This window comes from Raphanus sativus, unplaced genomic scaffold, assembly GCF_000801105.2.
Source record: "Raphanus sativus cultivar WK10039 unplaced genomic scaffold, ASM80110v3 Scaffold0617, whole genome shotgun sequence".
NCBI lineage: Eukaryota > Viridiplantae > Streptophyta > Magnoliopsida > Brassicales > Brassicaceae > Raphanus > Raphanus sativus.
Window position 1 is genome coordinate 23728 of NW_026615934.1, and position 10195 is coordinate 33922.

Consider the following 10195-nt stretch of genomic DNA (forward strand, 5'->3'; position numbering starts at 1 on the left):
GTAGTACTTTTGTGTTTGTGTGTAAGCATGATTCATTTTGGAATTTGAACTAAAGTGTTTTCCCATAGAATTGAGGAATTCCATTTACCAAGATTCTCTTAATTTGCTCAAATGTTTAGCTAGGAAGCCTAGTCCTGTGCTAAATGACAAAATTAATCAATTATGTAATTTTGTTTATGTCCGCGTGTTTGGGGTCCCGTCGATTTAGGTTCAATTGATTGGCATTTTCGGATTTTTGATGTTATATTCATACTCCCTCCGTTTCTTAAAGAGTATCATTGTGACATTTTTCACACAGATTAAGAAAGTTGTTGAAATATATGTAAGTTGTAATTAATTATACCTCTTTGACCAATAGTATTTCAGATAAATAAAATTATTTATAAAATCAATGCAGTTTACAATTAATTTTCAGCTGAAAGTTAGTATAATTTACATTGGAATTGTAAAGTGACACTCTTTGTGTAACAAGAAAATGAGCTCAGAGTAACACTTATTATGAAACAGAGGGAGTATATTTTACTAATTATCGAGTTGGATTCGGTTTGGTTCATTCCGTGTTTGGTTCGGATCGAATTATAACCAATCTTTAAAATCGTCCAAAAATATCTTTTAAGGCACAAAATTGACAATTTTTCAAATTATATAAATTATTTACAAATCTAAATAAAATATTTAGTAAAACTATATAAATTAACTAAAAGTATTCAAAACAACAAATAAAACAAACTACAAAAATAATTTGAATACCCTAAAATATCTAAGTCACCTTAACATATATAAAAACATTAACATATTTAACTAATTTCTGATATCTTCGGATCATAGTTCGGATATTTTTGTATAACTGTTCGGATCTAGATTAATTTTTTCTGTTCGGATTTAGGTAAGTACTTCGGGTTGAGGATAAAATATCTAGATCTAATTTAATCTATGAAAAACTGATAATGCTGATTAAAAGAAAAAGTAGAAACTGCTAAAAATAAAAGACATGTAAAATGAATAGAGTTTGGAGTTTTTATTTGATCTATTGAGTTTTGTTTTTTTGGTATTAACATTAGTAATATCTTCATAAGTTTTCCATGATTAAAAAATACTAGAAAAGGGAAGAAAAGAAAAGAGATGCTATAGAAAATCAAAATCAACTTTTGAAGATTTAATTTTAAATATAAAGTAGATCTCGATCCGTTCAACCGCACACATATTTGTTTTCATTTATTTTTATATAACCATTTTATTTTCAATTTTATACTGGTATATATTATTATATATAGGAGGTGTGTCTATCAATTTTTAAAACATAATAATTTTACGGTATATTTGTTTTTCATTGTATATTCTACCTTTCACATGTATTTGTATTTTTTCTATATATATTTTGGATTATTATTTTATTTTTGAAATCATAAATATAATAAATATTGGTAAAATATTGTTTTATTGTCATCTTCAAAGATATTGTAATATTTCACAAAATTAGAAAGTTTTTAAAAAAATTAAACTTTTAGCTAATATCGAGAAAATAATTAAACATTTAGTTTTTGTTTACTTTTTAAAACAACTATATAGTTGTAAATTTGTTTTCATTGGTTAAAAGTAGTATAGATTAATCATTGCTAGATAGTGTTGATTTTTTTTTAAATTAAAAAGTTAACATCGAAAATATGTAAATAATTAACATATGGAGATATACTATTACAACATTAAATTATTGATATAATTCAATCCAAATCTGCTATCAAGTATATTAATTAGATGATATTATTTATGATATTATGGAAAATAATAGTATTTAAGGCGATATCAATTTCGAAAATATAAAAAACCATTTGAGAAGGTTAAAGCAACAATAAATATGTGAGTTTGATTTATATATTTACTAATGTGTTTTATTTAATATCAAAATTATTAGTGAATAAAAATGTAATGTGACCAATTTTAGTAGATATTTCATCTTTTAAAAGAATCACACATAAATAAGAAGTAATGACTTCTATTTTTAATATATAAGATTCCCTAAATTAGTATCACTTTTCCTATTAAAAAGGATTAATTGTTTTGAAACAAAAATATGTTACTAATTTAATCGATATTGATGGTTTTAAAACCAAAGAAACTGGTAGCTCAGAGTCAAAGAGAAGAGGACCAGCTCCGGGCATAACGGTCAGGTATTCGGGCATGCTTGTCTCCCGAATACTGCAACAAATGACGTTATCAAGTTCACTAAAATAGCTCATTCCGGGCAATGACAACGCCACGATCCCTCGCAAAGGTCCAGTTGGGCCCGGCCCACGAACGTTACTATTTATTTATTTATCTTCCTCTCTTTTGCTAAACTCCTTCCCTACCTTCTCCTCCAAATACCTCACCGTTTCTCAAGTCTCTATATCTCTCTGTTTCTACTTCTCTCTCTGAAAAGAACAGAGAGAATATCTATTATGGATGAAAAAATGAGGCAGGAGTTTCTTCGAGGTGATATGCATATCATATAACTATATATGTATTGACATTTTACCAAAATATAACTATATATGTATATATGTGTGATATATGTCATGTGAAGAATTAGGTTTTTTTTAGCAAAAAAAAAGGAACTAGGGTTTGGTCAGTTCGATGTCCTGTTTGGCCATTGTTTTTTTTGACTAAAGATCTTGTACGAACTAAATTATATAATACATAGATGTATATATATGTAGTGTATCTGTATATACATAGACATTATCTATGTATAGATGTATATCGACATATGTATTTATCCATACACACTTTCGCTACCTTCGTTTTTTTTTTTTTGCTAAGTGCTACCTTCGGTTTGTGAAGATAAGTTCTTAGTTATTTGATTGCACATATGTTTCAGAGGTAAAAGACATGCTATACATACTCGCTTTCTTATATATATGTGTGTATGTAATTGGATAAACAGATATACATGGTTTGGACTTTTAGAGCTAATATTGTAAAACGTAATAAGTTCTGTTTTTGTGTGTGTGTCTGCAGGCAACATCAAAAACATTAACATTACCATCTATTGTGAGGAGACTACCAGTTTCTCTTCAAAACTCCTTTATTGATATACCCCGGTGTTATCCCTACCTGAGCTTTTTTTTTCTTTTTATTTTTTTTCAACTCTTTTGTTCTATTGAATTATTCTATTTTCTTGACCTTGTAAGACCTTTTCTTGACCTTGTAAGACCCCACCCCCTTTTAAGTATCTCAACCTTCTATCCTTTTAAAGTCTCTCTACTATCTCTTTTTGGTGTAGAATGTGTATGTATCTCTATTCCTAGTTCATTTGAGTCAGTTTTTCTACCTTGTCTATCCCTTCTGAGCTAATGTTTACATATTCTTGTTGGTCATTGATGTAAGGTTGATATAAATTCCAAATGAACAACTTAACCTTTTCTTATTTAACTTTTGTTGGTGTTGGTTACATTGTTGTAATAAAATTACAGGAGGTGAAAAATGTCTCGCTATCATGGGTACTGGCAAAAAGTAATGAATAAGGAAACTGGCAAAAAGAATTATGCCTTTACTCTCTATCTTTAAGGCTTTGGACAGGAATTTACTTTTGTTTTATATGTTGTGTTTGTTTGGGTCTGACTGACCCCAAAGGCCAAAGCCGAACCAAAGATCCCTCTTATTAAATAATTCCTCAGAATCATTTATTGCCTGTTTCTCTCTCACTCGTGACTATGTTGGGCTCTCACTTTCTGTACTAATATCTCTTTTAGAAAAATCCTACCTAGCTAAACTTAGTATCTACTTGTGTTTTGACAAATAATCTTTCCTAGTGGTGGTTAAACCGGTTGACGGATGGGTATGTATAGGTTAATAAGTTTTTTCATAATCCATGGAGATGATCAAAGATATGATAACAAATGTTTGTAGCAACGAGTACGCGTTGCTAAATATGAGTACATCTTAAATTTAAGGTTTGACAGATGTTTAATGCTATGCTCCATTGCTCCATTTACCGGTTTACCTAGTTGTTAGATTATGCTATTACTTCCTCTCCAATTAAGTAGTCATCATATGAATATAAATAACGCCAAGTTAATACTTCTTTTAACCAATAGAACGGCCACCAAAATCCATAAAACCTTTTTGATATGTAAAGATCTGATTCTGTATGAAAAAGACTACACTTTAATTGGCAAAAAGAACCACCCATAATGATTAGTTTGATGATCTTTAGAAGAGTCAAATAGATAGAAAGGGGCAGGTTTAACTGAGAATAGAGGAAAAGCTGAATCACCTTTGTGCGTTGTATAAGAGAATAAATGTTGCTTTTTTCTCTTATCTTTTTGCCATTCCTCATAAATACATATCATGTGAAGACTTATGATCAGTCTCATATCATAATTGTACATATTTATATCTCGTTTTCAAAAAACAAGATACCACTACAAAAAATATGTACATTCTTAGCTCACGATAAATGCTATCGTAGACCTTTGATAGCGTTTTTTCATATGCTATGTCATCGGCAGCCATCATAGGTACCCTCTCTACGATAGCTTGTTTTTTTGACGCTATGTAATGTACAGATACGATGGCAATAAATGAACGTTGTTATTAACATAACTACAACACGACTTTTTTATGCTATGATTTAAAATATGTTATGATAGTCTAATTCGTAGGTATTTTTAAATGCTATAATATTGAAAAATAACTTTTTTTTTTGTTATCGTTGATTTGTTTTGGAAGCTATGATTTTTTTATTGTCGATTATTGTTTTCAGAAGAGAAAACTCATTAAGAACAACTAAAACATTCATAAAAGATGTAGATAATACATAAGTCTTAAGGTATTGAAAACAGAAAGCAAAGTCTTAAGAAACAAGCTAATTATAAGTTCAGATATCACCGACTCTTCTTCCTCCTTATCCATTGCTGCTATATTCTTGTTCCCAAAATCACAGCAGAAGACTCATCACCCCCATTCTTATCCTTGTTCGGAATATGTGACCCACGAACTATGCATTTTGCTTTTGCCCCATACTCCAGAGTGCAAAGAGTCTTGTACATTTCCTTTGGATCCGAGCTCGCACATAGAATCATTAGAATATATGATTTGTCATCTGCAAAAGAGTCCTGCATGAAGAAAACAGAAACAAGACTAAATATCTTAAAAGCAGCCACATTCCATAGGTGATACAGCAATAGAACAAGAAATTCAAATTCACCTGAAGCAGCATAGTCAACTTGCTGTCTCTAAAGGGTACGTGAGAGTCTCCATTTGCTATAGATTCCACAACTCGCTTTAGTGCAATATTTCCCTGGTTGATCTTAGCAGTCTATATTTAATAAAGATACAAATCAGTTAATTTCAAAACTTTTATGAGAATCAGAACATAAATTGGAAGAAGCCAGAGAAAGGAAACAATTACTTGCATATTTGCTTCAATTCCAGTCATGTGGTTGAACTCGCGCCTCATGCTCTAAGGCTAGGATGAAGGTCAATCTCGCCTCTAGCTTTAGTGATCGCCTAAGCTAACTTTAAGGACCTGAGGCGCCACCTGATAAAATACAAGTGAGGTTAGTAGTTATCCATTCAAGTTTATACATTCATGTTTATCCTAAACCATTAAAATTAAAAATAATCAAATCTTCATAAACTAAACTTAAAACATAGATTTTACGCCACAAAATCTTCAAACAAAACTAAACTTCAATAAAGAAAAAAAACAACGTCATCATAACTCAAAAACAAACAGAACTTCAAAACAAGTCATTACTTCTTCCTCGCCTGGCCTGCAAAAAACAACAAAGCCCACGACTTTAACATGGATCAACACAAAGACTATAACAAGTAACTGATCTCACATACTAAAGACAAATAATAATCTTTGATAAAGTCATTCTGTGAAACCTTCAGACAAATAAAACTACATGTAAATAAATGAAGGATCCTTATACATGTGATTCCTGCTCTGAGAAGGTCTCTACAAGAAGTGAATCATCTGAATAATCATTCTCACCATAAACCTGAGTTCGTCTACTGTTACCCCTTGTTTAATCAGTACCTTCAAACACCAGATTCAGACACACGACTTTTAAGAATCTTAATCATAAATCCAATTCTGAAAAGAAAACAATGATACCTGCAAAAGACCAGGAGCATCTTCATCTAGAGCTGTCAAAAACAGCAACACACACACAAGCACAATAGGATGAAGTAACCTCCTTCTCCAGTCCTCCAATGTCACTGTAATCTTCAGTAGGTTTTCTCAGATTTCTCAGAAATATAATGTAAAATGGAGAAAGGAATGAAAGAACTCTCACCTGTCGTAAATTCTCTTCTTCTTCATGGAAGTCGAAGTTAAGCTCTGTCTCCTCACCACCGCTACTCATCTCCGCCTCACCACTCTCCTCACTCCCGAGACTCCTGCTGCAAAGTAATCAAAGTGACATAACTTCTACAAACTAAAACCTTGATTTCAAAACTAAGACCGACAAAGGTGAATACCTGTAGATCTGGTGCCGAAATCAACTCCATAACAAACCCTCACTCCAGCCACTAGCGCTTTCGAGCCCCAACCCAGATCTAGTCGTCGGCTTCTTCCTCGATTCGACCCAACTGAGCTTGGATCCGTTCACAGCTTCCGGTTATCCTCCTCTTGTCAATCTCGCTGTTCTGTGGCCGAGGAGAAGAAGGGAAAGAGATAAGAGTATCAGAGATGAAGCAAGACACACCCGAGCTTTGTCTCCGTTTCGTCTCGTCTCTCTTCTCTTCTATCTCTCGTGTCTCAAACCCTAGGTAAAGAAAGGGAATGACAAAGATAGGGTCTCGAGATGTAGAATCAAACTGATTCTTTTTCTTAGGGTTTTGAAAGAAAGGGGAAAAATGAGATAAAGAGAGAGGGAAAACGAAAGAGATAAGAGAGATGAGAGGGAATATTTGTTATTTTCACTAAGTGTGTGGCGGAAAACTCGATTCTAGGCTCCCGCTTACCGAAAAAATTTCATAACGTTTATGTAATGCTATTATAGAGTTATAAATTTTTTAACTCATCTACGATAACAGTTCAGTAAAACGAGCTATAGTATTGTGCTATGAATGTGGACTTTTTTTGTAGTGTACAAAATATAGAGTTGGTTTGTTGATAGCTTTCATTTCAAATCAACTATCCCATATATATATATATATCGATTTTGAGACAATTTGAGATACTAGTCTTAGATTTTGTATATAATTATAAATCTCCGATGTAATACTTATAACATAACTTTCAAAGAATGTATCTAAGATGAATTATAAACAATTGATATTTGACTATTTATCATTATCACACACACACACACACACATATATATATATATATATATAACTTATTTAAGCTATGTAGGACAACAACAACATAATATTCTTCTTGTAGATTTCTTTAAAAAAAATTGGGGGTTTAATGATAGAGAGGTATAACAACAAGGACATTAGGTAAGGGTCACATGATGGCTGCATTTGCCCAACCTGTTCACCGTGTTTTTATTTACCACGATCATTAGAATTTTACGGTTAGGGTTATCTAAATTTGCTGGAAGTTGGGCATGAGCAGACATCACATTAGAAAAATGTCAAAATCATCATTGTTTTTATTTCAATAAACACTATAATGACATCAGCGAATATAATTAGTGTGTAATGTTGGTAGCACAAACGAAAATGGTAGTAGCACATGCATGATATTGATATAACTAAAACAGGTCAGTTAACATGTAATTTTTACTGTAAAAAAAAAAAAGAAAAAAAACATGTAATTTTTACGGAAATTTGATAAGCTTGATTTGAATATGTATTAAGGAAATCGAAAGCTTACAAATCATTAATGCTCTACTATTTGATTATTGAGTAACTGTACGTAGACAGTAAACCAATTATTCTTCATCTAAATAAATTGGTTTCACTTTGTCAGCGGCCCCTTTAGTTATTACGGTAGTGGGACGGTGGAGAGATTTATTATACCAAAAGTCTGGTCAAAATCAGTTTCCACACATCAATGCCAATTATTGTTTTTAACATTGCCATATTCGACTTTAAGAAAATTTCGAGTATTATTATGTTCAATAATTAAAGTTCCCAATGGTAACATCAGATTGAGCGGTACAGGACAAACGGATTAGATAGCATGGTACAGTTTAACTGCAGTTTGTATAAGGAAGATGCATGGTGCGAAACAACCGTGGTTCATATTAAAAAGCGGTTCAAGATAAAGTATGAATGATGACATCTATAATAAATAGCCCTAAAGATAAATAGTATAACCGCGGGATACATATAATATACATATTATATTTTACAAACTAAAAAATCAGTGATACTAATATAATTTTTTAAAATATAAATTTTACTTTAAAATTATTTTATAAATTTGAAATATAAAATTTCATATGCTATTACTAAGATTAATAAATATAGTTTATATATTTATAAATATTAACTATATTTAGTTTTAAAATAATAAAAAATTAAAAATATTATTTATAAGTCGAAATACTTAAAATTTTGAATTAGTAGAATACTTTTTATCCAAAATATTAAAAATATTTGAATTATTAAAGTGTTTATCAAACTCCAAAAAACTGTCCGTTTACTCTTTAATCTAAATTAACCAAAAAACTAGAATTGAATGGGATCCAAAAGGAATTTGTATGCTTCGGATATAAGTCGGTTCCTAATTTTATTACATGAACTGAATTGAAAACATAAATAATCGAAGCGAACCAAACCGGAACCAAACTGAGAAGCTAATTAGCTAAATAGTACATGTTTGAAATAATATTTTTGAATATTATATAAATATTAATGGTTGAATATGTGTTTTAACTTTTTAGCAATTAAAAATAATAATAACAAATTTTATATAATAATGTACCTTAACTACATTTTTTATTTTGTTAACTAGATAATACAGATCTAAAATATATTTTTGCATATTATATATACAAATACTAATGGTTGAATATAGGTTTTTTTATCTTTTTACACCAAAAAATGAAATAAAAATAAAAATGCATTTTTAATAATGGCCTTGAATATATGGTGTATGATGCAATTGTAAAGTACAAAAAACAGAAAATACATTAATTTAAAAAAATTAAGTGAACAAAAAATTAGTAGTGTAACATAAAATATTGTAGGTAGCAATTATTTGAAATAAAAAAACAATAGTATAATTATTTTTTTGGTAAAATAACAATAGTATAATTATGCATGTGCGTTCCAATATATTCTTTACCATTTATGGTTTATGTAATTAATATAATATTTAATTACTAGATAAAACAGATAAAGAATTATGCGTGAATGGTAAGTGGTAACACTATCCCGCACCGCAATGCTACCCGCCTTCTCGCGCTTTAAACATTCACTAGATTCTGATCCGCCCTTTAAAAGGCGAGTATATTTTTTGTTTTAATTTAATTTTCATATTTGTGTTTTTTATGATTAAATTTTATTTTTCTATTTATAATCATATTTGTGTATAAATATTAATTTAAATAATAGAAATTTAAAAAATGATCTGGTATATGCTCTCTTAGAGTTGGGTTGCTGGTCGAACCCGCTAACCCGCAGATTTCAATTTTGTTTTGGTCAAAAAATATGATCCGCACAATCTGCAAACAAATAATTTGTACTGGCACCCTCCCATTTAATTTGGCAGATCCGGTATACGCTCTTTTAGGGATGGGTTGCCGGTCGAACCCGCCAAACCGAAGATTTCAATTTTGTTTTGGTCAAAAATATGATCCGCACAACCTACAAACAAATAATTTGTACTGGCACCTGCCATTTAATTTGGCAGTTATCAGCGGGTTATAATTTTTAAAAAATAATTATTTAATTTAATTATTATAAAAATATATTTATAATAAAAATTATATATTTTTAAAATTTAAATTTATTTTTTAATTACCATATTTTTTTTAAAAAATTACTTTTCTTTTTATTTTTAAAATACTTTTCGGGTTGCGGGTATCTACAATCCAAAATCTACCAACCCGCACCCTTCCAAATAAAATATTCATAATCCGCTTCCGCAAATCGATTTTTTCAAATATACCCGCCTTTTGTACCGGAACTAAACCGCAAACTAAATACATCCAAATCAATACTATTAATTCTTCAACATGTCTAATTGATATGGAGTTATGTCCACCTTTTAAATTTTATAACTGCCATGAAATACACTTTT

At 30.3% G+C, this 10195-nt stretch overlaps 1 protein-coding gene and 1 long non-coding RNA gene across 4 annotated transcripts; one reads left to right on the forward strand and one right to left on the reverse strand.

Annotated features, from left to right (window-relative positions):
- The first annotated feature begins 2071 nt into the window (after positions 1-2071).
- Positions 2072-3406, forward strand: LOC130502638 (uncharacterized). Its single transcript, XR_008940363.1, has 2 exons — positions 2072-2472; positions 2998-3406. It is a non-coding gene; the product is annotated as an uncharacterized LOC130502638 (long non-coding RNA).
- A 1413-nt stretch (positions 3407-4819) lies between these two features.
- LOC108833639 (kinesin-like protein KIN-10A) lies at positions 4820-7093 on the reverse strand. Of its 3 annotated transcripts, none has more exons than XR_008940361.1 (6): positions 6472-7093; positions 6288-6390; positions 6107-6210; positions 5393-6028; positions 5189-5299; positions 4820-5096 (listed from the first exon to the last, which is right to left on the reverse strand). XR_008940361.1 is itself a non-coding variant. In XM_056997387.1 (5 exons), the coding sequence occupies exons 3-5, from the start codon at positions 5438-5440 to the stop codon at positions 4899-4901; spliced, it is 357 nt and encodes a 118-aa protein (XP_056853367.1). In that variant the 5' UTR covers positions 5441-6028; positions 6107-6210; positions 6288-7093; the 3' UTR covers positions 4821-4898. The 3 variants fall into 3 exon arrangements, 1 of the variants encoding a protein (XP_056853367.1); XR_008940362.1 differs by having other exon boundaries at positions 6288-6393; XM_056997387.1 differs by having other exon boundaries at positions 4821-5096; positions 6288-7093.
- Positions 7094-10195: the final 3102 nt, after the last annotated feature.

What these genes read in the sequence shown, in the direction of transcription:
- LOC108833639 (XM_056997387.1), bottom strand. Translation starts at nt 5,440, where the DNA reads ATGAGGCGCGAGTTCAACCACATGACTGGAATTGAAGCAAATATGCAA. An exon ending in GAATTGAAGCAAATATGCAA is followed by an intron (nt 5,300 to 5,392) that starts GTAATTGTTTCC and finishes TATTAAATATAG; the next exon opens with ACTGCTAAGATCAACCAGGG. An exon ending in AGTTGACTATGCTGCTTCAG is followed by an intron (nt 5,097 to 5,188) that starts GTGAATTTGAAT and finishes TTCTTCATGCAG; the next exon opens with GACTCTTTTGCAGATGACAA.